This window comes from Capronia epimyces (genome assembly GCF_000585565.1).
Source record: "Capronia epimyces CBS 606.96 chromosome Unknown aczIQ-supercont1.6, whole genome shotgun sequence".
NCBI classification, from domain to species: Eukaryota; Fungi; Ascomycota; class Eurotiomycetes; order Chaetothyriales; family Herpotrichiellaceae; genus Capronia; species Capronia epimyces.
The window spans coordinates 1,404,148-1,429,885 of NW_006912909.1; the positions used below are offsets into that span (position 1 = coordinate 1,404,148).

At 54.1% G+C, this 25,738-nt stretch overlaps 10 protein-coding genes across 10 annotated transcripts; 4 read left to right on the top strand and 6 right to left on the bottom strand.

Annotated features, from left to right (window-relative positions):
- Positions 1-3,646: 3,646 nt before the first annotated feature.
- On the top strand, positions 3,647-6,592 carry A1O3_07400 (uncharacterized protein; the record flags this gene model as incomplete). The annotated part of the gene is made up of 1 exon (XM_007737510.1): positions 3,647-6,592. One exon carries the CDS (start codon positions 3,647-3,649, stop codon positions 6,590-6,592), a length of 2,946 nt encoding a protein of 981 aa, XP_007735700.1.
- A 1,101-nt stretch (positions 6,593-7,693) lies between these two features.
- Positions 7,694-9,656, top strand: A1O3_07401 (uncharacterized protein; the record flags this gene model as incomplete). Its single annotated transcript, XM_007737511.1, has 3 exons — positions 7,694-7,918; positions 7,987-8,556; positions 8,607-9,656. The coding sequence occupies 3 exons, from the start codon at positions 7,694-7,696 to the stop codon at positions 9,654-9,656; spliced, it is 1,845 nt and encodes a 614-aa protein (XP_007735701.1).
- Positions 9,657-11,460: 1,804 nt separating this feature from the next.
- Positions 11,461-12,021, bottom strand: A1O3_07402 (uncharacterized protein; the record flags this gene model as incomplete). Its single annotated transcript, XM_007737512.1, has 2 exons — positions 11,461-11,707; positions 11,789-12,021. 2 exons carry the CDS (start codon positions 12,019-12,021, stop codon positions 11,461-11,463), a joined length of 480 nt encoding a protein of 159 aa, XP_007735702.1.
- A 1,048-nt stretch (positions 12,022-13,069) lies between these two features.
- A1O3_07403 (uncharacterized protein) lies at positions 13,070-13,768 on the bottom strand (the record flags this gene model as incomplete). The annotated part of the gene is made up of 1 exon (XM_007737513.1): positions 13,070-13,768. The coding sequence occupies one exon, from the start codon at positions 13,766-13,768 to the stop codon at positions 13,070-13,072; it is 699 nt and encodes a 232-aa protein (XP_007735703.1).
- Positions 13,769-15,205: 1,437 nt separating this feature from the next.
- On the bottom strand, positions 15,206-15,585 carry A1O3_07404 (uncharacterized protein; the record flags this gene model as incomplete). Its single annotated transcript, XM_007737514.1, has 3 exons — positions 15,206-15,332; positions 15,410-15,475; positions 15,536-15,585. 3 exons carry the CDS (start codon positions 15,583-15,585, stop codon positions 15,206-15,208), a joined length of 243 nt encoding a protein of 80 aa, XP_007735704.1.
- Positions 15,586-16,865: 1,280 nt separating this feature from the next.
- Positions 16,866-17,507, top strand: A1O3_07405 (uncharacterized protein; the record flags this gene model as incomplete). The annotated part of the gene is made up of 1 exon (XM_007737515.1): positions 16,866-17,507. The coding sequence occupies one exon, from the start codon at positions 16,866-16,868 to the stop codon at positions 17,505-17,507; it is 642 nt and encodes a 213-aa protein (XP_007735705.1).
- A 757-nt stretch (positions 17,508-18,264) lies between these two features.
- Positions 18,265-18,898, bottom strand: A1O3_07406 (uncharacterized protein; the record flags this gene model as incomplete). The annotated part of the gene is made up of 2 exons (XM_007737516.1): positions 18,265-18,804; positions 18,881-18,898. 2 exons carry the CDS (start codon positions 18,896-18,898, stop codon positions 18,265-18,267), a joined length of 558 nt encoding a protein of 185 aa, XP_007735706.1.
- Positions 18,899-20,103: 1,205 nt separating this feature from the next.
- Positions 20,104-20,682, top strand: A1O3_07407 (uncharacterized protein; the record flags this gene model as incomplete). The annotated part of the gene is made up of 1 exon (XM_007737517.1): positions 20,104-20,682. One exon carries the CDS (start codon positions 20,104-20,106, stop codon positions 20,680-20,682), a length of 579 nt encoding a protein of 192 aa, XP_007735707.1.
- Positions 20,683-21,905: 1,223 nt separating this feature from the next.
- A1O3_07408 (uncharacterized protein) lies at positions 21,906-22,973 on the bottom strand (the record flags this gene model as incomplete). The annotated part of the gene is made up of 1 exon (XM_007737518.1): positions 21,906-22,973. One exon carries the CDS (start codon positions 22,971-22,973, stop codon positions 21,906-21,908), a length of 1,068 nt encoding a protein of 355 aa, XP_007735708.1.
- Positions 22,974-23,953: 980 nt separating this feature from the next.
- Positions 23,954-25,651, bottom strand: A1O3_07409 (uncharacterized protein; the record flags this gene model as incomplete). The annotated part of the gene is made up of 1 exon (XM_007737519.1): positions 23,954-25,651. The coding sequence occupies one exon, from the start codon at positions 25,649-25,651 to the stop codon at positions 23,954-23,956; it is 1,698 nt and encodes a 565-aa protein (XP_007735709.1).
- Positions 25,652-25,738: the final 87 nt, after the last annotated feature.

The following is a 25,738-nucleotide window of genomic DNA, read 5'->3' on the forward strand; positions in this document are numbered from 1 at the left end:
TCGTTGGTGTTGTCGTTGGTGTTGTCGTTGGTGTTGTCGTTGGTGTTGTCGTTGGTGTTGTCGTTGGTGTTGTCGTTGGTGTTGTCGTTGGTGTTCTTATTGCCGTCCTTACTGTTGCTGTTGCCGCCCTTACCGTTGATGCCCTCCCTATTGCCATCCTCATCGTTGATGCCCTCCCAATTGCCATCCTCACTGTTGCTGTTACTGCCATTATCGTTGATGTCCTCACTGTTGCTATTCTCACCGTTAATATCCTCCCGCCGCTTCCTTACCGTTGCTGCCTTTGCCGTTGCTATCCTCGCCGTTCCTGTTGCTGTTCTTGCCGTCAATGTCCTCACTGTTGCTGTCCTTACCATTGATGCCATCCCCGTTACTATCCTCACCGTTGCCGTTGCCGTCCTTACCGTAGATATCCTCCTCGTTGCTATCCTCTCCGTTGATATCCTCCCCTCTGCTTCATTGCCGTCTCTGTCCTTGCCGTTGCTGTCATGCTGTTGCCATCGTTGCCGTTGATGTCCTCACCGTTGCTGTTTCCCATGACTCCCTTTGCCTTGAGCAACGGCTTGGAGAGGACCAATATGCTTGTGACTGGTTTCGTTACTGGTTTCTCACTGTCGTTGTACCCGATCCCACTGTTGGTGTCGCTCACATCACATCACTCTCCAGTGTTCTTCCCAATTCTTCCATTTCCCAATTCCCATTTCCCAGCTCTTCCTCTTCCCGGGCATTCCAGTTTGTACGATGTAATGTGCCTGAGCTACACCAACTTGAAGATGATCGTCTCGCCCCATGATGTCGCTAGTTGGCTTACCTACATGTACGGAGGATACTCTGACGGTCGACGAAGCAAATAATAAATCATGAGGCGCGAGTCTCATATCTCATGTCACCGACGTTGGGCAGTTCGAAGTGGTCTAGTCTACATATGTACTAGTGCACCACTGGCAGTTATCCAATTACACAAACTAATAACAATAATATTATGCAGAACAGAACATCGCCGCCACTCATCCAAGGTACTAGTATGAGTATCGAGTAGACCTTGTCATCGACATTGATATATGAACTTTACCTTGGATATTTGATATTTAATATTGGCGCAGTGAGTACCAAGTAGACACGTCTAGTCATCGACCTCACTGTCGCTACTATATCCTCACTGTCGTCCTAGTTCTTCGCCTGGTCCAAGCCCGCGAGATACATCTGACTCAAAGGCTACGAGGCCTAGCAGTTGAAGCGTGCAAGATTCAGAGATATCACGGATATATCATACGTTTTGGAATTTAACAACAATAGCCAAGGATACAAAGGCCAACAATATCATATTAGTTCGCTTATATTCCCCCTACGAAATTACTCCTCCGCTGCTTCGCTCTTTTGTTTTCAGGCCGTTATCTAGTAATGACCATGGCCCTAAGCATCTGCGCTCTAAAATCGATTCCATCTATTCATACAGGGATATCTGCATACTGCTCATCCCTTCAGACTAGACTGCCTGCAAGAAGAACACACGGAAAATCGAGGATGGGAAGGAGGTAGCTCGAGTCAAGGCCGAACGCAAGCAAGAGGATTATCGATGGAGTGATTTCGAGAACATCAAGCTTGCTCGCCAGGTGAGGGGTGGAACTGGAAATATTAGCAGAGAGAGAGAGAGCGCGTAGGACAGTAGAAGGGTCCAGTGTCAATTGCAATGGAAGAGGCCAACGGTAGATTCAGAAAGCAGCGTAAGCTGGGGTACGACGAAGGAATCGAGAAGGTCGAGTCGGACCGGCAGCAGAAGCTTCCATGTAGGCGAGCTTCGTACATCGTATTGAGTGAATGATTGATAAGGAGAAACGTAACGCATGTAGGTGACGAGATGAGGGCGGGTTGGCCAAAAATAAGAGCGAATTGTTGCAGGATCTTTCATGTCTCAAACCCCGCTCGGTGCGACAGCACCCTAATCTCATCCTGCTCTGGGAATCTAGGCAGACGCCGCAGCCGGCGGATGGCCCTCATGCGCGCGAGTGTCCGATCCCGTCTATAGAAACAATTGTTTTCGTCGTGGCCATCATGATGTAGCCGTCGTACGGATCGGAAGAATAGGTGACTTTAGAACTGATGAAGAAGAGACATGGTGTAAGTGTGAAAGAGGACGAAGAGAGGGAGATGAGTAGGAGAAATGGGCCATGCGAAAGGAGGAGGGCATGGCCTGTGCGCACACAACAGAATGGGGATTGCAGGCGGCGAGGGAAATAACGATTGATTTGTGGCGGGCTGGATTCGGCCGGAAAAGCGAAGTCGAAGCACAAACAAACCCACCAGTAACCTACCAGTGGTGAGTCAGAGAAGCGACAGAATGGGCGGCGAGGGCAGACCAGCGCTCTTTGCAGGCTAGCCGGGAGGTCCTAAGTGATGATTTATCGGTGATGCGCATTGTGCAATGATGTTACAGGCATGCCCGGCATCGAAGTTTAGGGCCCACGGGCGGCTCCTTAGGCCCTGCTACGAGGCAGTTCAGTCGCGACTACTGGTGAGGTTGCGAACGGGCATCCTGGCGCTCGGGGCTGGTAGTGCCACTTGGACTGAGAAACAGGGATGGCGACTGGCTGCTGGGCTCCTCGAGTGGCTCCTGCTCCTAGTTGATCCTAGTTGAAGGGTCTAGGGGCCCTCTGCCCTTTCTCCTCCCAGCCTAGTGACCTGAGCTGCCCTTTTCCCTCTGAGCAGCCTGCCAAACTGCCCTTTTCCCGGCCTTGTTCGCTAGTACGCCACTAAAACTCGCCCTTTCGCCCCCTAGCCGGTAGCTCATTCGCCCTTTGGCCGTGGTCTGTTCCCTCTCTGCCAGGCTGCCCACTGCCAGTGCCAGTGCCAGTGCCAGTTGGCTGCTGCTGGCTGCTGGCTGCTGCAGTGCAGCGCAGGCCAGTCCAGCGCTGTTGTTGCATCTTGCTGCTTTCTGTCCTTGGGGGGCTTGGGTGCCGCATCTGGCGCTGCGTCGCTTGCTGGGTGTTCGAAGTCTGTTCAATTCCTTGTCTGTGTCCCTCCATCTTCTCTTGCCATTCATCGCATCCTCCTTCTCCTCCTCCTCCTCCTCCTCCTCTTCAACGATTCCCTTTTCCTCCTGTACGCTTTCGAAATCATCGTTCTACGCCTGGCGGATATTCTCTCTCCTTTTGTCGCCTCCTACGACTTCATTTCGTGGCTCTTGTCCTCGCCTAATCAATCCACCCTTCTGCTGGCGCCTCCTTCGACATAACCAGTCAGCACCTCTCCACGTCGAAAATCCTCCCTTTGACAGCCAAAGAAGCCTTGATTCTTCCTCTCAAGGCGTCTTGCCCCCATATACACTCGGTTCAGAGTTATTTTCTTTTCTTGCGACACCTTTTTGGTCCTCTGCGCGCAGGTGGCCACTCTCGTCGACTTCGCGGATTACCTCCTTGAAAGACCTTTCTCGCTGGAAAACGTGCCAAAACACGCTTTTGCAAGCCGTCAAGACTCTACACCTCACTTCTAGTCGCACGCGATCCTCATGAGCATGTTTTGAACGTGCCCACTGGCCCTCGAAACAGCTTTACTCTAGCGATGCGCGACATGCGACCGACAAGTTTATGACTATCCTGAACATAATCACCCGCAAAACTCGATCGATGAGGAGGTGCTCTGTCAGATTATGACAGAGTCCTCCCTCCTCACCACGCATCCCATACCGAACCACTATCCGGTCACCGCGGCTCCTTCTCTAGCCTCTCCCTTCCCCAACGGCTCCCTTTCCGACACAAATCTTCAAGACGAGGAGGAATACACCATCAAATGCATATGTATCTATGCAGATGATGATGGAAATACCGTCTACTGTCCCAAGTGCGACACCTGGCAGCACATCGAATGCTACTATCACGGAAAAAAGGTGCCAGAGGAGCATTTCTGCGCAGATTGTTTCCCCCGTGATCTTGACGCAAAGAAGGCGACCGATCGGCAGAGGAGACATCGAGAGGCTCTCGATGGCGGTGACCGCAAAGTCAAGAGACCAAGTTCAAAGAGTCAAAAGAAGAAGCACAAAGAGAGTAGCGCGATCGTTGAGCAGGTTAATGGCTGGCACGCGCTCGATCGTCACGAATCCGTGGGCAATACAAGAGATGGGCCTCCCACAAAGAAGCCAAAGACTAACCACCGCCCGTCCGGCTCCATTGTCTCGATAAATGGAGAATCCAGGAAACGGGCCACTTCCACTGCTCAGTCCTACCCTAGTCCTTCCAAGTCTCCTCAAGACCTTTTCCGTTTCCCGGCCATTCCTACCTATACCACCGAATTTCTCGAGCTGTACGATCGCGATCAAGGAAACACCAATGCCAAGGACAATGAGCAAACAATTCAAGCTGCTAACGCCTTGTCAGCGTGGCGGACTGACTCGTCTCTGGTTGTGAATGGCCCCGGACAACAACCTACAGCTAAATCGCCCTTCGTGCGCACGGATCGGCCGCTTGATCCGAATACCTGGCCAGACGTCTCAGTTGAGACTATGACCAAGACCGATGTCGAATACGAGGGAAAATACCCTACTTGGCGCTTCCTACGGCTACAAACGTCTGTCAAGAAAGACGAGATCGTCGGCGAGGTCCGAGGCCAGGTAGGCATGTTGGAAGAGTATTGTCAGCAGAAAAATACCTCGAACAGGTGGCAGGAGCTGAGACACCCAGATCCTTTTGTGTTCTTTCACCCCCATATGGACATCTACATCGATAGTAGGAAATCTGGGACTCGGTTTCGTTACTTGCGGCGGTCCTGCCGGCCTAACGTGACCCTGAAGACCTTTGTTTCGGACGACGATGAAACTCACCATTGCTTTGTTGCCAGCAAAGATATTCAGGCCGGGGCAGAACTCACCACCACATGGTTTCTGGATTCAGGAATGTTTTCTGTGGACGCTGTCCGAGACGATTCTGAACAAGCCCAGAGTCGACGCCTCGACTGGGTCAGCCGGGTGCTCGCCAATTTTGGCGACTGTGCCTGTGATGGTGGGTCGGCCTGCCTACTCGCCGGGTTCGATCGAAGATTCTCTCCCAAATCTCTAGAGGGAATGCCGAAGGAAAAGGGAGGAAGAAAGAAAAAAAGTAAGATCAAACCTGCCATCTCGCCTTTGAGCACAGGACGCGCCACCAACAGTCGAGCAGGAAGCGAATCGAAGTTACTCGATGACGATGATCACTTCGACCGACGGTCTACTTCTGAATCCTCGCGCAGTGGCGGACCGAGTCGAGATATCACCCCGGTGAATGTGGCGGCTCTGGATGCTGACCCCGTGCTGGGCGCTGGCCTTACCGCCCGGGAACTACGCAAGATCCAGATGGCCGAGAGAGCCTTTGCGCAGAGGGAACAAGAAAAGAAGGACCACAAGGAACAGGGCCAGCAGAGAAAGAAAAAGCGTACAAGTGGCGGTTCGACACTGAACACTCCTAGTGCGAATGTATCCAAGCAACTGGGCCTTCCACCTACCTCGCAGCCGACCACACCGAGTGCGCGGCAGACCAAGTCGGCAGACCCATCCCTGGGCTCTCCTCCACCGCCCAGAGGACCCCTGAGTCGAGCTAAATCCACGGACGGACCGAATCGATCTGAGCCCAAAGTTGTACGACCTGTGTATGTTAATGTTTCGGTCCAGACGGAGCCTGAGGAGTCCGAGTTGCCTGTGCCACCCCCAAAGAGGAGGAAGTTTTGCACACCCACCCAGAGGTTGCTTAGAAGGCTGTTGGAAGATCGGGCCAGGCACGAACAAGAGCGCCGATACAAAACTTCTCCCGTGTCAGATCGCCTCGATGTTGTCGTGCCTGGCTCCACGTCGGCGGCCGACGACGTCGAGATGAAGGATGCAAACTTGGAGCAAGCCCACGACCGGCCTGCGGCTTCGTCTGCGCAAGAGGCCAGGGGCGGCTACAGCCCGATCAATGTGGGCTCGACCACTTACCCTTTGCCTTCGCAAGCAGCGCATACACTGCCGTCCTTCACCCCACCGTCGGCCCCTCGCCTACAGTTGACGACATTGCCCCCTGTGCCTACTTTCCCGGGGTCGGTATCGGCTGGCGCCGTGACCACCCCCGCCTCGACCACATCCAATACCACCCAATCGCCGGTGCTGATGAGTGCGGTTTCTAGCTATTACTCGCTACCGGCCAATTCCGTGGTGACGCCAAGTCCGGCGAGAAAGAAACTCAGCCTGGGGGACTACATGAGTCGACGTGCCGCGTCCACCCCAGCAGTGGAGAAGTCTCAAATACAAGGTGGCCTAGACAGCGGCGACGGAGATCGAACGAAAGACCTAGAGCAAGGCGAGTCCTCGCCCATAATGCCCGAGACTGCTGTCAAGGATCTGCGATCAAGCGAAGAGACTGTGCAGCAGTCATCAGCTCAAGGAGGACTTTCTGGAGCTCCAGTGGGTGAAAATGCTCATCAAGATGCCGAACCCGAGTATCACCCTTTGGTAACGCGGATCGAATGTGGGCATCCTCCTTCACCTCTCCTGTCGAACGAAAATGTTTTACCCTCAACGAGTGAGACATCCAGCGTTCCCTCTGCAGTCTCCAACGTTCTCGCTCAGCTTGCGCAACTCCAGGGCAAGTGAGAGCTGACTCCAGATTGGGCGTGTACGATAATCGATCGAATGTGCGTCGTCAGCACCGTTTTGCTTTTTCTCACGGACAGATAGAATTCACTTTTTGGACCTTTCGCAAGGCTTGGACACGCAGTGATGACAAGGCTACGCTCGATGAGCGGGATCGCGATGGCACAAAATCTGGAATCGAAAGCGGCAGGACGGCGTTACAGGATGGAGTTTGAGGTACAGTACTGCAGTCTGGCGAACAGACCTGTAGGATCAGGATCATCGGATTTCGAAGGGAAAGGGACACGCGGCCTAGGGCCTGCCATGGCAGTCTTGACGTGGACACAGCATGTGTTTTTTCTATGTGTATATATATTAGCTTTGAGCCGCAACGGCGAGCTTCCCGGGACCAGACAGTTGGGCTGGAGAAGAATGGGGCGGGGTTCGAAACTGCGCGCGCCTGATATATGGCGATGTTGAGAAGACCAAGCTGGTCCTGATCGAGCCAAGTTGACAAGGAAACTTCAACAATGAGATGAATAGTTGTCAACCAACCTGCAAATATCCATCGAGATGTCCTCAGTTGGCATTCAGCTACACGTGACCATGCATAGAGCTTTTGGTGAGGAGCCTGCGTAGCATGCAGAATGTTGTTGAATGAAACATACGTCTGCGCTGCCCCTCGCTAGGTATGCGGACAAGGTTGCCAACTGCGCCTTTTCCCCCACCATGCCGGCCATCCTGGCCATCCGGCGTTGTAGATGGTTTCCTCCACCGCTGCAGTTCCATATTTCCACCCACCCGGCGGCGGCCTTGACCATTGGCAATGGACGACTGTGGCTCCCACTGTGTTGGCTTGCTGCTCCACGTCGATCTTCAGACTCAGATGACATAGTGGTGTCTTTGCTTCTTGGGCTGTGTGCTGTGTGCACTGTGCGTGCAGACTGCACACCGTACGGTAATCTCCTCGCTCAGCACTTGTCGATCCCATGGGGATGTTGATTTTCTAGTCCTTCCCCATCCCCTACCTCCCTTTCCCTTTGTCTGTGTCTGTCTCCTAGGACTACTAAAGACTTCCTTTCGGTCCTTGCTGCTAGCAGTTCATCCCCTCCTCCCTTCGAAATGGCGTCGATGCCCTTTCGACCTGGCCCGGCCAGCGGCCTGCGCACGCCCGTCCGCCAAAACTCGGTGGACTCCCGAAATGAAGTCCACGTCCAGATGAACCATTACATTGGCATTGATGTGGGCACAGGCAGCGCGCGAGCGTGTATCATCAATGAAGCGGGTGACATTGTCGGCCTTGCGTCGGAAATCATTGGCCTGTGGCAACCCCAGACAGGGTACTATGTATGTTGAGAATCATGTGTAGACTACCCCTGGTAGCCTCTGTGCTCACCTCTGCATTTCCACCTTAGGAACAATCTACAAACGACATCTGGCGTTGCATCTGTATATCGGTCCAGCGCGCCATCACCCAGAACAACATCGACACTCACTCGATCCGCGGCATCGGCTTCGATGCGACCTGCTCTCTGGCCGTCTTCACACATGACACCGACGAGCCCGTGTCCGTGACAGGCCCGACCTTTGATCAATCAGGGAATGATCATAATGTTGTTCTGTGGCTGGACCACCGGCCTGTGGAGGAGACGAAAAAGATCAATGCCACCAAGCACAACCTGCTCCGGTATGTGGGCGGGACCATGAGCATTGAGATGGAAATCCCCAAGGTGCTGTGGCTCAAGAACAACATGCCCAAAGAGCTCTTCGACCGCTGCAAGTTCTATGATCTCACAGACGCCCTCGAACACTTGGCCACCGGCAATGAAAAGAGGAGTTTCTGCTCGGTCGTTTGTAAACAGGGCTACGTGCCCGTGGGCGTAGATGGCAGCGTCAAAGGTTGGCAGGAAGACTTCCTCAAGGAGATCGGACTCGAGGATCTCGCCGAGGACAATTTCAAGCGCATGGGTGGCGTCAACGGGGTGGTGAGCCTGATATCCTACGTGGGGTTGATCTTGACTGACTTTTCCTGCAGAATGGCGAGTACCTGTCCGCCGGTGAATTGGCAGGCCACCTCTGCGAACGAGCAGCGGCGGAGCTTGGCCTCCCCGCGGGTATTGCTGTGGGCAGCGGCGTGATTGATGCATATGCAGGTTGGATTGGTACCGTCGGGGCCAAAGTGAATCTGTCGTCGGACCAGCTCGACACTTCCATGGCCGCCAACGACCAGTCCCAGGCGTTTACTCGTTTGGCCGCAGTGGCAGGCACGTCGACGTGCCATCTGGTCATGTCCAAGGACCCTGTCTTCGTTCCCGGAGTCTGGGGTCCTTACAGGGACAGCATTATCCCTGGCTACTGGATGGCAGAAGGGGGCCAGTCGGCGACCGGTGAGCTCCTGAAGCACGTCCTCGAAACGCACCCAGCGTACCAGCAGGCCTTGGCCATTTCGGAGTCGAGTTCAAGCAACATCTACGACTTCCTGAACCAGCATTTGGAGGATATGAAGGAGAAGGCCAACGCGCCCAGCATCAGCCATCTGGGCCGCCACTTCTTCTTCTATGGCGATCTATTCGGCAACCGGTCGCCCGTCGCCGACCCAACCATGTCTGGCTCCGTCGTGGGGCTGTCGTCGGACAAGTCGCTCGATGGCATGGCGTTATACTACTACGGCACCATGGAGTTCATCGCCCTGCAGACGCTGCAGATCATTTCGACCATGAACGAAGCCGGCCACAAGATCTCATCCATCTTCATGTCCGGTTCGCAGTGCCAGAATGACATTCTGATGTCCCTGATCGCCACGGCCTGCGACATGCCGGTGCTGATCCCCCGCTACGTCCATGCTGCCGTCTGTCACGGCGCCGCCATGCTGGGTGCCAAAGCCGCCAGCGCCGACCCATCCGGTAAGACGGAGGATCTCTGGAGCATCATGGATCGCATGAGCAAGCCTGGCAAAATCGTCCGGCCGACAAAGACCAAGTCGGTCAAGGCCCTCCTGGAAGTCAAGTATACCGTCTTCCTCGAGCAGTGTGAACGACAGAGGGTATTCAGGAAGATGGTCGATGAGGTTACTGGCGACTCGTGAAGCGTCCGCGGCACCCACAAACTGCTCGACCGGAAGAAACGGAGATTCTGAAGCTGAAGCGTCCTGCACCTAGCTCTCCCGGCTGAGGACTTGGATAGGGAGCTCAGACGGTGGACGATGGACGATGGACGATGTTGATCATCATTATTATAGAAACACAGTGCGCAGCGCAGCGTAGCCTAGTCCGGCCACAGACGGGGGAAGAAGACAGTCGATTCCTTCCGTTGGGAGATAGAGAAAAGCATTGATCATCCACTGGGCTCCTTAGGCCTCCCCTTCCTTCTACCGGGGTCGTTGATACTAGACAGTAGAGACTACCTAAGGTACTGGACTGTACTGTAGTGAAAAGGACCGGCCCGGCCGCCGTGTTCAGTAAAACCTGTTCCGAGCTAGATGGTTATTGCCCGAAGCACTGGAGTGACAGGTCAGCGACCAGGTTCAGGTTCATCTAGCTCGAGCCAGCAGTTGTTTAGAAAAGAAGTGCTGATTGACAAGAACGCTCTTATACTTCAACCATGGTCGAAGAACTCCTGGCCGGTTTGAAATCACATGGATACTTTGCTAAGCAGTCGGCATGACTGACTGACTGGGTCTGACACCAGTCTCACGAGATAATAGTCGACTTTTTTCTGTCTTTGTTGTTCGGGCCCGAACGTCTAGCTAGACATTAGAGAGCCTATCCTGCAAGAGCCTATCCTGATTTTCAGTTTCATTCATGGGTGATTCTTCCTTCTGACAGACGTTGTTGGCCAACAACACGGTGGTGTTGTCCGACAGCAGCAGCCTTGGCCTCCACATAACCCAACTCGAGATCTTGTCTTCGGTCTGGTCAGGGAAGCGTGTTGAGATGGCGCTGCTAAGTGTGGTTGCGGTCGTGAAATTAAGTCTAGATTAGGCACATTCCGCATCTCAAACCTCGGATATCGGATCGACGATCAGGGGACCCAGGTGACAGATGTCGTTCCGGGCCGGTGTCAAAGTGGCGAAACATGTATCTAAGATCCATGCGTACATCCTTGCCTCTTGCTGCGGATCTGTTCAAGTCTCGGTGCTGACTTGAAAGCATACAGTCGGTGAGACGAATCTTCGACCATGTCCACGCCAGCGATTGGTAGTCGGGTAGACTGGGGGGATTCCACGTCGGTCTATTTTGATACTAGGTCTCAGGGCTTCCGTCTCAGTGAATCGTCATCAGACGTCTTGGATATGGCCACAGGGATTGTGTGTGATATCAGCTGAACTCGAATTCGAGCTGTCGCCAGAGCATTCCGGATGGTAGAGGCGACATGATCGAGACTGAGGCTGTTGGATCCCTGTCTGAAATATATGTGCGACATGCTCGACGTGGATGGCCTGCCTCGAGGGTGACGGTCCCTTCGAGCCTCGAATGCCTCGGGACAGTCGTCATCTTTGGGCTCTAGCATGCTCGGGTCCAAGTAGTGGTGCGGCTTCGTCTTGAGTGTTAGACACTGGTGCGTGTCTGTGGTCATGCTCGTCGTGTTCGGGTTCGGGTTCGGCAGCCTCGCCCCGCTCCAGGTCGGCGTCCTGGGCTTTTGCGGGTTTTTTCTTCAGGCCCAAAATGTCGAACTTGCAGAGCGGACAGTCGTGATGGCCCCTCTCGACCCAAAGGTTCAAGCAACTCGCGTGGTAGACGTGGCCGCACTGTAACTCGCGCACCTGCTCCTTCTCATCAATGAGGTCGAGACAGATAGCGGTGCTGGGGATGTTAGTTTTCGTAGGCAGTATCACTGACCCCAGTGATGTTGATTCAAGGGGGAAAGGGATGGTGCATGGGTTTGACTTATCAGATAAGTTTGGGAGAGGCGGTTGCGAACGTCTGCACATGGCTGGTGGTCTTCTCGGCGCGCCAGTCATGCAGCGACTTGCGGGGCGCGACCTGGTCGAGCTTCTTCAGCCGCTGGCGGTGTCGTTTGGCCACGTCGTCGTCTGCCACGACATCCGTTCCGTCGATGTGCCATGCCGACTCGGACGTTGCCGACGACGTGTCTGACTGGTCGTCTCGGCCGGTGCATCTTCTATACAGCGCAACCCTGCGGTAGCCTGGTGTCAGTAGGGCGAGGCTTGTGCAATTTTCATTTCCTAGGGTCTTCGTCGGTCAAGGCACGGCTTACCCAAACAACAGGGCGAATATGCTGAGACATGTCACGGTCACGGAAATGAATGCTGCGGATACAATGATCGCCCTCGCGTCGTTTTCTGGGTCGGCGGTCCCGTTTGTGCCGACCACGCGGCTGGAATAGTAGTAGAAAGCTGTCTCCGTGTCACGGGAGAGAGGGTCATAGGAGGGGAAAGCGATTGGCGGCGCAGGACGTTGCAAGAACGCCTGTTCTCTGGGAATATACATGATAAGGCCAACAAACCAAGGAGGTGGAGTTGTATCAAGGGAAGGGTGTGTCGGTGGTGATGACGGGCCTTATGATAATGGCAAGGCAATTCATTTGAATGTCTGAAGGTTGATCATGGCTGGCTTAGGCCTGAGATATCTTGTGAGGCTAAGGGCCTCTTCAGCCACAAATGATGTGATAAGAGAGGTACATGTATGTATTGTGCCACCACCGGCCACAAGCACAAGCACAGGCGTGATTTGCTCTTCGACAAGGCAGACCAAAGCCTAGATAGGAGGTAGTAGGCACGGGTCCAATAGGGAGGCTGCGCCTGGAACGCCCCGGATCACCACCAGCGTTCGGTTGGGAGGCGATGCCATGTGACAAATAGAAGAAGAGAAAAGATGATTACCTAACAGGTATGTCAGGGTTCTAGGCTCCATGCCGAGTCGCTACTTCACTAGGTAGTATGTGTAGTGAGTAGTGAGTAGTGAGTAGCGAGGAACTGTGATGGAGAGTCTTGTGAGAAGTGGTGTGAGGCATGCAGGGAGCCAGAGAGAGCAAGTGATATTAGTAGAGTAGTTAGTAGGTGAACAAGAGGCAGCGCAGGCGCAGGCGCAGGCAAGGGATTGCATCTCCGTCCACCGGGATCTGCCGGGTTTGATGCCTGCCTGGAACATTGTTTCGCCGTTCCGAAGCAGTACCCCTTTGACCTCGACAGGAGACTTGACGAACAGTAATTAGATACGTAACCTATGCATACAGCTGATCACCGATGGTACTACAGGTGGTATCTACAGGTGGTCCTACTGGTGATACTACAGAGTCCTGGTGAGTCCCGGTGATATCACACACCCTGACTCCCCAAAGTCCATAATGTCTGTCTTGAATTGTGATATCATATGATTTTGCAGTTCTGCAAGAGCCGTCATGGGCTTTCCTGCTCCACCGCTTCAAGCTAAACATTCGTCGATGACATTATACTAATACAAATTTGGGTGCTGTCCGCCTTCACTCCGCCAGAAACCCTACCCGAGAGAAGGCCGAGGTCAGGTACTCACGCCTCCTTTACGTGGCCCGGATTCTCAAGGATGCCTCTGCCAGTCTCACCGACTCCAGCTCTTGGCCTTTCAGCACACTGACCAAGAAGTTCTCGCCGTTCTGTCCGACGGCATGCACCACCACATTTTCACCATACCCGGAATCCCTCTCATTGGGGCCGGCCTCGTCGTACTCTGCAAACGACTCTTTCGTCACCCCGTCCTCGGGGGCCAAGAGGACTTGGGACGCATATTTCCGGGCCTCCTCGTACGATGTGAAGGTGCCTTCGACGTTGGTCTCTCTGGCCTCGCCAGTGTCGTCTTCGCTGTACAGGACGTTGGTCTGAACCACGTAGTACAGGTCTTGGTGGACTTTGTGGCCCTCACCAGCCTGCAGCTTCAGGAGGTTGGGGGTGGTGGCCACGCTGACGCGGAAGGTGGTGCTGTCAGGGGCCTTGGCCAGCACGGCAAGACCTGTTCGTCTCTTGACGTGGTGGGCGATGAATTCTTCCTGATTGGTCTCATAGTCGTCGAAGAATTCCCGTTCGTACCCGGCCTCGAACAATGTCCTGTGTGCCGCTGCTTTGGCGGCGGCTAGAGTTGTGTAGGTGCCCACGACTCGGACCTTTTCCACCTCACCGTTGACGTCTTTGGGGATGTGAGTTGTGGTGAAGACGACATGGTAGAGGTTTTCGCCCTCGGGCGCGCCGTTGCCGTTCAGTGCCATGGTTTGTTGGGTGGTATTGATAGAGTGATTTATTTGGATGATTGGATATTGTTGTGATTGCAACAACTAATACAATAGCTGAGGGTATGTAGGTTTTGTTTGTTTGTGTATGTTGGATGTTGTCTACTCGAACTGCCAATGGTTGGACACGGCCTGCTTCTTATGAGCTTGCACGATGCAACAGCTGGAGCTGCAGCTGACGTATCTGCACAGACATTACGGCATCAAGTCGTCCGTCTCGCCAGAATCTTCAGTCATCGTGCACAGCGCTGGCCTGAGGGAGCCTAGCCTGTGGTATGACTGGGTGGAGAGTTATCGACCGAGACAGTCTACGCTCCGGCCAGACCACGGATGGAACAGACCAGACCGGACATGACAGGGCTGCTCGGCGAGAAGGAGGTTTGAGGAGAAGGAAATGGAAGGACTGGACAAATGGCTCATTGGATGCGGGATTTGAAGCGAGAGCTTGGTCGATCGATGGTGGAGGGAGTAGAGGAGTACTCTGTACAGTATGGAGTACAATATGGGGAAAGAAGGTCGTGGAAGGGGTCAAATGACAGCCTTGAAAAATCAGCGCAGTTTCGCAAACGTGACCGCGACCATAGCTGAAGGGTACAATACCTGGTATTCGTACCGTACTGCCGGTATGAGCGTTTTACGCCATGGCGTAATTTGCGCTTTTCTGCAACATGGTGTGACTGTCACATAAGCGAAGGACATGCACCTAACATGGGTGCGCAGATGCACCATGGGCCAGGATCCAGGATCCAGGATCTGGATGCTTCGCCTTCCCCGGATTCTCCTCGTTGGCACCTTGTACAGAGTGAGTACGGATAGATCTTTGGGAATGCCGTCTTCGTTTCCCCCTTGTTCGAACGAAGTCTTGTTTCTGCACAGTGCTCCGTTCCCATGGCTAAGACGCTTTGCCACCACCACCCATCCTTATTGGGGCTTTGAGGCACGGCTACTTGTTTTCTAGATGTACGGATTGGGGCATAACGCACTACCTAGTCGAGAGTTTTGTTTACATACTTTACGGGGTAGGCAAGCTGCAAACCCATCTGAAGATTTGGGAGCAATACTGTATGAAATCTGGAATTATTGTTGTGTTGATGGAAATATACCATATCCATTTGGTGCCATATCTCTAAGATTAGGCGTCTAAAAGTCACGGACACAATAATGTCCGGACGTCTGTTTAGACAGATAGCTTCTCACAGCTGTGATCCTCTATCGAGGTCGTGATAACGACCAGGGAGGTGCATAAAATGTAGACAGTCGGCCGTCCCATTATTAGGTGTTGATGTTGTTGATGGTTTTGATGAGTTTGAATCCCATCCGTAGGCTTTGGTGCCTACGCCTTCCCGTCTATAATGTCTAAGACGCCCACATTCAAACTCTGGATTCATTAGGTCGTTACAATTTGCTTTGGAGGAGTCATTGAGTATTCTCTGGCTCAGCAGCCGCTCTCTGTGAGGCAGCTTGCTCCATCTCGATGAGATGGCTCTCGACCTCGTCCAGGTGTTTCCGCTGAGCGGCGAGCTTTTCTTTCATTTTCTTGATGCTAAACGGCCACAAGTCAGCATTTATCGATTCACTTGATGTTGCAGCGCCAGGCGCCTATAGGGGAATTTGACTTACTTATCAAGCTCGTGCTGTCTGAAGTATACGTTCTCCAATGCTTGTTCGCGGCGGTTGAATGAGTCGCTGTACAATGAAGTGTCAGTAATTTGATCCCAAGACAGACGTAGAGACATGGTTCCTTACCCTGATGCAACTCCGCCGGCCCGCACGGCGCCTGTATCTCCTTCGCTCATCCATGGCCGTGATGTCACAAATGACTGACAAAAGGCTGGTGTTCGGATCCTAGTCATACAGGCTCTTGGAATTGTTGTTCGCATCATCTTTGCGGTGTTGGTGGTGGAAGTGCTACTAGAAGTAGTGGTTGGTAGATGTAGCGAATGTGTGGAGGAGTGATGTGTTGGTGAGTCTCTTGAACTCTTCAGTAATGTGTCTTATAGACTTGATGTGTTTTGTTGCTTGGAGAAGGAAAAGAAAAGACATCGATTGACCGTGTACAACCTTGAGATTTATACCGTTGCAGAATCCAGGGAGCTATGTTGTCTTGCGTACAGAGTGGTATTGGATCCAGCTGCGCCCATTGCTACCAGGTACCGTAACCGGCCACATCCTAAGTGGTACCTGATAATAGTGGAATGATGCCGCCGTGGCCCGATGAGCCCCAAGTGCTAATAGCCTGTAGGGGGCTTGGGGGGCCTGTAGCGCCCGAGGTCCCAACGAAAAGAGCAGTAAAACAACGAGGTTCAGGGACTTCTGGGGCCCGTGCTTATTGGGCCTGCGTGGGAGTACAGATACCGTGACTTGGAGCCAACGCCTGGGCACTGTTACGTACCTGACACAGCCACTAAGTTACTATTACTAGTGCTGTGGATGGGCGCCCAGGTCTAGGGCTTCCGGGGCTGGAACCTTCTGCTGCTGCCGGGAAACTTCTCTTGGCTGGGGGTTCTACGTAGGGCTAAGGGGCTTAGGGGCTTCTCGGGCTCTAGGCTCTGAGCCTCTTAGGCGAGCCCCTTAGCCCAGCCGCTGACGACGCATGCTAATGAAAAATACGGTCCAACATCACTCCACGATCTACGCGATCTACAACACATCGACCGTCGCGACCACATCACGGCATCTGCCGAATGCACCGTATACTGCATTACTAGGTTAATGCACATGGCATGACCTTGAGATGGCCCAACGTCCCCCGTGACCCCTTTGTGAGAACGATCTCGCCTCGTCTGGCGTCAACAAACACGACAGGGCTACGCAACGAGCTGCCTTTGGCGACAATGGCCCGACCGCCCAGATGCTCGCGTCGAGTCGACTTTGTCTCGGGAGCAGAGGAAGTTCAAGACAAATACGACGGCACGCCCTCGAGGGTCCCCGATTGAGCTCCACAACGAAACCACCACACCAAACTTGAAGACCAAGTTGCAAGACGAGGCTAGCATTAAACTATCGGGGAACAAGTCTTGATCAAGGCAACCCACAACAACAACAACCTCACAGCACATTGACCGAGTATATGCCAATGGCGTTCCTCTACACATACCCAGAGGTCGAGCCATACCCAACGACGTATGTGCCGCACACATACCCCGAAAAGGGGCAACACCTGCCGCATATCCCGCTGCCATACCTTGCGCACAAGGCGCACCGGCTGTTGCACGACAAAGACCAAGAGATCCACATCCCAAAGGCCGATTTGAGAGAGACCCGGTTCAACTTCTACATCGAAGTCGAGTTGCCGGGGATCTCGGACAAGTCGCAGCTACATCTGCGCTGGACCTCCATGCGTACCCTACTGGTCACCAGCAAGATCGTTCGACCCGAGATCCCGGAGTCTGAGCTCTTTGATATCCCCATTGTTGGTCCTGCTTCCGAGCCGGCCAAGAAAGAAGCCGACACTACGCCGCCTGCTGCTGATCCACAGCAGCAGGAACAGCAGGAACCGACAGCGACCGCTGCGCCTCCTCTGGCGACGGTGAAGAAGGAGCCTCACCTCACTGTCCATGAGCGACAGATCGGCGGGCAGATGCGCGGATTCAACTTCCCCGTCGACTTGGATCGGGACAACACCCACGCCAAGCTCGACGCTGGGTTGTTGAGGATCGTGGTACCCAAGCTGCACGAGGAGCACACCGAGCCTCTGCATGTTACCATCAAGACTTGAACGAGGAGACTAATTGAAGCCGGTGAAGGAGTCATCGCCTTGCGATGGTTGAAGGATGGGAGTGGCCTTGTTGGCAGTCTGCTGTTGCCGCTCGTTTCTACGTTCGATGCGGTCCGAGGACGGGATGGTCGTTGTTTCTTGAGGCTCGGACGGGACGGTCATTACCGCCGTAGTATATATCCCAATCTTAACACAGGAAGGATAAAAATCTCGTCACGACAGACTCTCGATCTTACTATTATCAGGAGCCATTGATGGCTTCCTTCTGATATTTCTATATGCTACGGCGGATTGGTTAACGCATCACTGGTTTCACTTCCTTGCTGGCGATGTCGCCCTTGGCCTTGGCTAGGAAAGGAAGCGAGACTGTTCATTATTGCTATTGTTTGTGGTGAACAAAGCTATTCCGAGGCAGTTCGTCTAGAAAACCTCGAGGTGATTGCACAAGAGCACTATCTGGCACTAGATTACAACGTGTGACTTCTGTCCCAGCGAGTACTAGTAGTTTAAAGGTCCTTTTTGTCTTTTAGAAAACATCTTCTTTGATTAGATCGTTTACCCCTGACAGGGCCCAGCCTCACGTCAGAGCGGAGAAATATTGTACATCACAGGCTTGCAACTGCCCGCGGATCTTTGGTTTCGTTTCCGACGCACCCCTCCCCAGTCCCAACCGGCCTGGTGAACGTGATAATCGAGAATAAAGTCGTTAAGTCGTTGCAGCAAAAGTATAAACCGTGTTGCTTTGTCAAATGTTCCGTCATTCGTAGAATGTGTCAACCCACATTTCCTCTTCCACGAGATCTTCCTCCTCGTCGGCAGAGCCGCAATCTCGCTCCACCCACTTGATCTGGGCCAACATTTCGTCCTCGGGCCACCAGCTCATGGGCACATGTGACTCGGAGGAGTGCCGTCTGCGGGCGTGTGGGCCGTGATGTGCGAGTTCATGCTCGTGCATCTTAGGCATCGAGACCTCGATGAAACTGGGTCTTCGCTCGACGCCTCGGGTTTTGTTGGAGCTTTGCGGGGCGGTCTTCATGGCCGATTTTGGCTGAGCGGCCTGTTTTCCGGCTGCCGCAGGAGGCGGCGTCGTGCCAGTGTTGGATGTCTCTGCAGGCCGAACTTTGGCGTGTGAATGAGCCTGTTGCTCGTCCTCGGGATCGAGGGGCAAAAAGCCCGACTCGAACACGGGGTTCCTGTATAGCAACTCGCTGAGATCGTAATCGTTGTAAAACGCCACGAACGCGTTGTCTTTCATGCCAGCGGGACGCTCTTCGCCTGGCTTGTGGGTCTCAGTCGGCTGGAAAAGAGGGCAATGGTTAGCAATAGTAGTGGACAACGAGCGGAGTCTCTCTCCTCGGCGAAGGTTGACTTACAGGTGCAGTCTGGGACATCATCTTGATTCAAGTGATGCTATGTGGATACTTGTTGGTTAGGCCCTCTGTGAAGAAGGTCTGGCAATGTTGTGTAGGCTGTGTGTGTATGGACTTTGGTCCTTTGCAGTGGAGGAACTGTCTGAGTGATGGGGAATTCTGTCTCTTCGATCGTAGACGTGTCTGGTCAGTCCTTTTATGCCGTACAGGCCCAACAACACAATGTGCTTCCATCATGGCCAGCCCCGGGTTCGTTATCGTCGTGAGCTGATTACGGAGGCGGTGGTTGGGCTGGTGGCATGTATCGAGATGCCGTGTTTGTTGGGGTCTGATCGGGAGTTGTCGCAGGTGCAGGAGTGAGTGGCATGATGCTGTACCCGCCTGCGGGAGGGGCTTGCCGGTGCCTGTGAGTCGGGTGACGGTCAGACGGCAGTATTCGGCGTATTGAGGTATTTGAGCGTCCTTCTCACGCGGGCCTCTGGTATGGTATTGTCACCAGCCATCATGCCACCTCACGGACTTCCACTTCCAAAGTCGCAGGCTGCCAGCTCGCCTTCATCCCTGCCTTCATCCCTGTCGTTCTCGTTCTCGACCGCTCCAACCGTGACCGGCCTTTGTGTCTTGCGCCATTTTTCCCTTACCGATATTCATGGTCAGATCAACGACCAGCTGCCCTGCTACCCCAGATTTACGACGAGGTGATCGACTTCTTCTGATCCACCCCTACATTTTGCTGGAGCATGATTTGTGCTCGCTTTTATTCACCATCATCTGATAGATAGTGCCGCTGGGCCCGGTCGACATCCTATCAGACACGCCTCCCTGCGGTGAAGAGTCCCTCCCCGCCGCTGCCGGCCGCCTTGGACTTCCGCAACCCGGTCTTGGGACCAATATGCCGCAGGCAGGGGACTTGTTACATAAGGGTTGGGGCCATGAGTCTGTTTGATTCGACTCGACTCGATCCATCCAGCAATGTCCCTAGCCTTCCCGGAGGTAATTGCCACACATTTCACCCTCATCTCCACAACAAATTGCACAACAATTGCACAGCCTCAGCTGTACCCTCTCTCCCTTGGCCATGTATAAATAATACAATACCCGGGTGGCAGCCATTAAGCTTCTGTTCCCCAGATTAACAAACTTCTAGCATCTATAAAGCCAGATATCGCTCTACACATCAATACCAACAGCAACCTACACTTCACACAACACACCTCACGTAATCAATGGTCGAGATTCCGATCCTAGTTAGCACACCAGGGCTACAAACGGTCGAGTTGGATAACGCAGGCGAATATTTCCAGACTCAGCCCCAGAGAACTGCGGGCGAGCAAGCAGGTCAGCCAACAACAGCGCCGGCCGTGGCAGAGGCAGCCACAGAAATGGTCACCCAGGCCACCCAGACCGCCGCTGAAGATGAGGACTCAAGACGGGGCTCGCCAAAGAAACAATCGCCCTCTCATTCTCGGTCCGAATCTCGCTCTGGCGGTCGCTCCCCAACACACCATAGCTGGGCTGAATCGCTTCGCCAACGTCTAGCTAGCCCTCATTCGCGCTTTCATTCTCCTACCGCGATTGACGCATCAGGTCGGACAATGCTTGCCCCAGGCAAAGATGCAGTCCAGCGTCCTACCACCCCTGCAGCCGATCTCTACAAGGGCCAGTCCGAGTCCAACTTCGGCATGACCTTCGAACACGGCTCAGTGCCCCATATCCTGAGGGCGGCGAGGCCTAAGACATGCGCGTACAGCTACGAAGACCAAAAACATCGCATGCTGATGGATTGGGTGGAAAGAAGACGTTGAACATGGCTTTTTACAAAGCAAAACAACCCTTCTTGATACCTTGTATCTTTTGGTCGCCCGTCTGATTCCTATTTTCGGCGCAGAGGATTGGACAGCCACCAAACTGGCTGAGGACGGCGTTTGGAATTAATCATTAAAGACCGAAACATTCTTGTTATGAAATCATGCACCACCATTGACGACGGACACCGGATGGCGCTCGGCCCGGAACAAACATCATGGTCGAAAAGACCTCAAGCACTCGGCGGAAAGTCCATATCCAACCGACCGTAGTGTCCGGGAGACCTGGAACACACAGCGGAAATCTACTTTCGGCTTTGCCTCGCGACTTACACCAGGATCGAGTTACAAGTTACGAGTTACGTCACCTGGTGGCCATATCTGTCTGCTGAGCCTGGCTGCATTGTGTGGTCTGAGCAGCTACAATTCACATGTGGCATCAGACATAGTCCGCCACCTCTACGAATCTCGTTCTCTTTTCAACTGTCATTGAGCCTTTGGTCGGCCTTTCAGCTTAGGATCGGCTTCTTCTTATTTCAGCATCATCTGCCTGCGTCATCAATGACAACACCTTTCAGGAATTTTCAATCATTTTCAGCATAGCGCAAGGATGGGTCGATGGCTGGACACCAGACTGACATTATCAGCGCACACGGCCTCTGCCGGCGCTCTACACCCTGTAACATTAGGAAGTGATATTGATATTTTCTATTGGAAGCGTACCCAAGCTTGGAGCTTCACATGCGGCGCCGTGGAATCAACCCGGGATAGGTAGTTGATAAACACACACAATACAAACAAGAGACGTCTTGAATAATGAACAATCAATGCAAAGCCTCAGTCTTGAGTCCGTGATGTGAATAATGCACCATTCTGCAGCGTTCTATCTGTCATATGCATACGGAAGCCGGCATCTCACCACCTATATCGCCAGATTCGATGAGCATATGGTGTGATGTTTGTTGTTTGACGCGTCGAGAAGGCTATGAAGATCCGTAACCATCCGTGAGTGTTTCAGCCGGATCATGGCGTTATCATGCATTTGGCTTTCCCCCCCTTTTCCTTTGCGGCCTGATACCTGCCCAAGGCCAAACCCAATATCCATACGGGCTCATGCTCAAGCCCATGCCCTTGCCCTGCCTGTTCCATGGCGGCCGGGATTCTCATTACTCTGCAGTAGAGAGTGATTTGGAATGGATTCATTTCTCCGCGCTTCTCTTCGTCTAGAAAATGGCGACGCCGTTCACAGGACTGGCGACGCCGCCGGGCACATAGCACGGCACACTAGCGAGGAAGAAAGACCAGCGGTTCTGGCGCACACACTCCTGACTGAGAGCCTCTAGGTCGAGCAGTTCGCCGATATTGCAGCCCCAGCCGGCCAGCAGGACCTCGTGCAGACTCCAGTCGAAGGGGGAGGGCCAGCGCTCGAAGGACGGGTGGTCGGAGGCGACGGCGGAGAAGTGGTCCCAGATCCAGCGCAGCACGTCGTCGGACTGCTCGACGCCGCCGAAGGCCGGCGGCTTCATGTTGGCGATGCGGTCCAGCTCGGCCGGGTCGTTGGCCAGCAGGGCGCGGTACGCGGGGAACCAGCCGGAGCGGACGATCAAGACGTCGCCGAACCGCGGCGTCGTGTTGTCCTGCCACTTGAGCGTCTGGAGGATCCAGTCGAGCTTGATGGCGCTGGAGCGGAAGTTGTCGAAGCCCACCTCAGCGTCGCGCTTGACAATCTCCTTACCGGGCCCTTCGTCCAGCCAGCGGCGGAAATCGACCAGGATGGCCCGGCCCATGATGCCGCCGTGCTGGACGGCGTTGTGGATGCCCAGCACGTGCGGGTTCGTCTGCCCGCTGGCGCTGGTGCCGGCGATGTCGTCGAGCGTCGTGTCGTTGTAGAACCGCTGCGCGGCCTGGTAGCCAAAGTGGCGCAGGCCGTCCCACTGCGACGACCCCTGCGTGTTGAAGCTCCACGTGTCGTCGTGCACCACCCGCGGCGCCTTCTGGTACACTTCCTTGTGAAACGCCTGCCGCCCGAACAGCGGCTTCGTCCCCAGGAAGTCCAGCGGCGCGTCCACCGTCACCCGCACCCCCATGCGGATCTCCGACGCCGCCGCCGCCGCCACCGTCGACGCCGTCTGCCGGTTCAGGAAGCCCAGTTCGTCCCGACCCCCGTACGCACCCCATGCGTTGAGCCGCGCTGCCGCTGGCTCTTTCGACAGAGGCAGCGACGAGAAGGGCACCGGAGGGCCCGACACGGACGCGGACTCGGACGCGGACTCGGACTGGGATCCGGACATGGTGGTAGTAGTGGTAGTAGTGGTAGTAGTGGTAGTAGTGGTAGTAGTGGTAGTGGTGGTAGTGGTGGTGTTGATGTCGAACTCAGCTACCTCGTGTACTGTAGCTGGTTAGCTGTATGTCTGCTGTATGTCATGTACCCTCAGGTCGTCCGTCACCTTATTAGATGTTGAGTTGGTCCGAGGTACTCGTACTGGTACTAATTAGTAAGTGGGTTGTTGTATGTACCGTCAAGGAGCGGGGAGGGTGAACGGTGGACGGTGGACGGGATGCCGCAGGGCGCAGGCAAGCAAACTAGGTTACGGGCTTAGCACGGAGATGTACCGACGACGACGGCGACGACGGCGACGATGGAACTGACGGTCTGTAGATAGTGGAATCGGTAGATAGCTTCGCGCAGCACGAAACCCCATTTCGTTCGGTTCATTCTTGTATAATGGTAGTAACTTGGTTTTAATTACCGTGCTCTGCATTGCCCTGCTCTGCCCTGCTCTGCCTTCGTGTTCAATCGGCCTGGGAACAGCACATCAGAACGCCATCATCACCAGCTCCAGCTCAGCCCAAGATACAATTTCACCAATCCGCCTGGCATGAACATGAACGAGCGTTGCACTGTCATCCATGATCCTTATCCCTCAATCCACAGACCAACTTGGCATTGAATATGAATCCCTCCTGGACCGTCTCGCCTCCGCATGTACATATATGTAGCTCATGGCAAGCCTCCCATCCCACGCCAGACCAGAACTTGGACCCTACACCAACACCACCGTCGAAAAATTAGGTTTGTACAAGTTGTAACTCATGATCTAACAACACACAGCTTTTTGAACCCTCCTGGCTCCTGAATCAGAGGTTCGGTCCCGTCACCCTTTCTTTCCCTTGTTCTTTTTCCTTTTCCAGAACCAATGATTGACGTCTATCTCCAATGTTGCAACCACTTCGTCTCGCCGTTGCCTTGTGAACCTGAAGTCAGCCGGATTCAGGCATGTCCGTTGATGCCGTTAACGCCATTGACCACCGGAGTTGGAAGGCCCGCGAGAACGCTGAATTGGCCACCTGCGCCAGCCCAAACAAGTTTCTTGTCCCGGACTGCCGTGTTGTCAATGAGGGTTGCAACCTCGACATCTTCGTCGGTGCCTTGACCGGTCTGATAGGTGGTGCTGAATCCCCATGAGTATGCCTTTCCATTCTTGTCAATGGCAATACCATGGTCGGAGCCAGCAGCGGCATAGACAGCATCGATATTGGGGATTTGCGTTGGCACAGTGAGAATTCGAGGATGGCCGGCAGAATCACGCACGACGTCGTCCTGTGGCAGGTCTGACACTTTCAAGCCTAGTTGACTGCCGTCAAGTCGGCCCCAGACCAACAGCTCGCCTTTATCGGTCACGGCAACGGTATGGTGGGCCCCACCGTGGATGCAGGTGACTCTCCCTTTGCCGTGAAGACTTTCGATGACAATGGGGTGGTGGACGTCAGAGCTCTTGCTGGCTCCAGTCTCATCAAACTCTTTCGGGATACCAGTTTGACCAAAATTGTTCAGTCCCCATGAATAAACGTCGCCGTTGTCACGGACCCCAAACGAGTTGTATGCCCCAGCTCCGACGTGGATGATTTTCTTCGGGAGGCCAATAGGCATCGGTATTAAACTGTTCGTTGCTCGTCGTTCCAGAATCCTGCGCCCTAGTTGATTCTGTTGTCCCGAACCCCATCCATACACAATACCGTTGCTTTGGAGAGCGAGGACGTGGTTCGCTCCGGTGGCCAATTGGATGATGTTTTTGAGGCCTTTGATCAGCTTTGGCCGCAGTTGAATCAGCGTAGATGGGTCAAAGCCGAATATTCCCTCATTCGATCGGAAGGTGCCCCATCCATAAACTTCACCCTCACTAGTCAGGGCGAAGGTGGCGCTATCAGTGCAGGCAATTTGAGTGAAGACGACTCCTTCAGGAACGCCAGCCAAGTCCACTTCGCTGGGTGTCGACTCCTTTGGATTGACTGCCGTCTCAGACCCGCTGTCAGAGTCACTGTCACTCCCGGCATCATCGTCCATGTCCCGAAGACCGCCGTCCCAAGTAGTGTCTCGCCCGAGGGCGCCTTGATCGTTGACGCCCCAGGTCAAGATCTTGTTGTCATGTGTCAGAGCAGCAGTATGCATTCCACCGACCGACAGGCCAACGATGCCAACCGTGTCCGGGCTCAGGTTTGGATTGTAGCGTGGTCTCTTCACTTCGGTTTGGCCCTTTGCGCTTCCTAGTCCCAGTTCTCCCGAAGACCCTTCTCCGAAAACGTAGACATTCAGCTTATCGGTGGGAGCGTGGTTCAGTTCTGCCTTCGCCTTGGTCTTCTTGGCCGTTGTGGTCTTCTTCGTTACCGCCTTTCCCTTCACCGGCTCCGGAGAAGGGACCACGGTCTGGGGCTTGACTCTTTTGATGCCGTTGGCTTTGGGACTGTCCTCGACCTCATCTTCGGCCTTGCGCTTGTGGATTTTGGGTCTAGGGTGATGTTCTGAAGGAGTGACAGTGATGACTCCGGTTCCCAGACGCCTTGCGGGGGCTTTTGGCTTTGTTGCTTCCGCAGTCTTAGTAGCTTTGGCAGCTTTGGCGACGGTGGTGGTCTTTGTTGTTTTCTTGGAGGCGTCAGCCGCCGCCGCCGTTCGAGGACGAGTAGAGGCCATGGTAGTGCAGGTAGAGATGCGAACGAGGACTGAAGCAGACAAGGATGTTCTTGGGCGGAGCGAAGAGGTTGTTCCGATAGTCGAGGT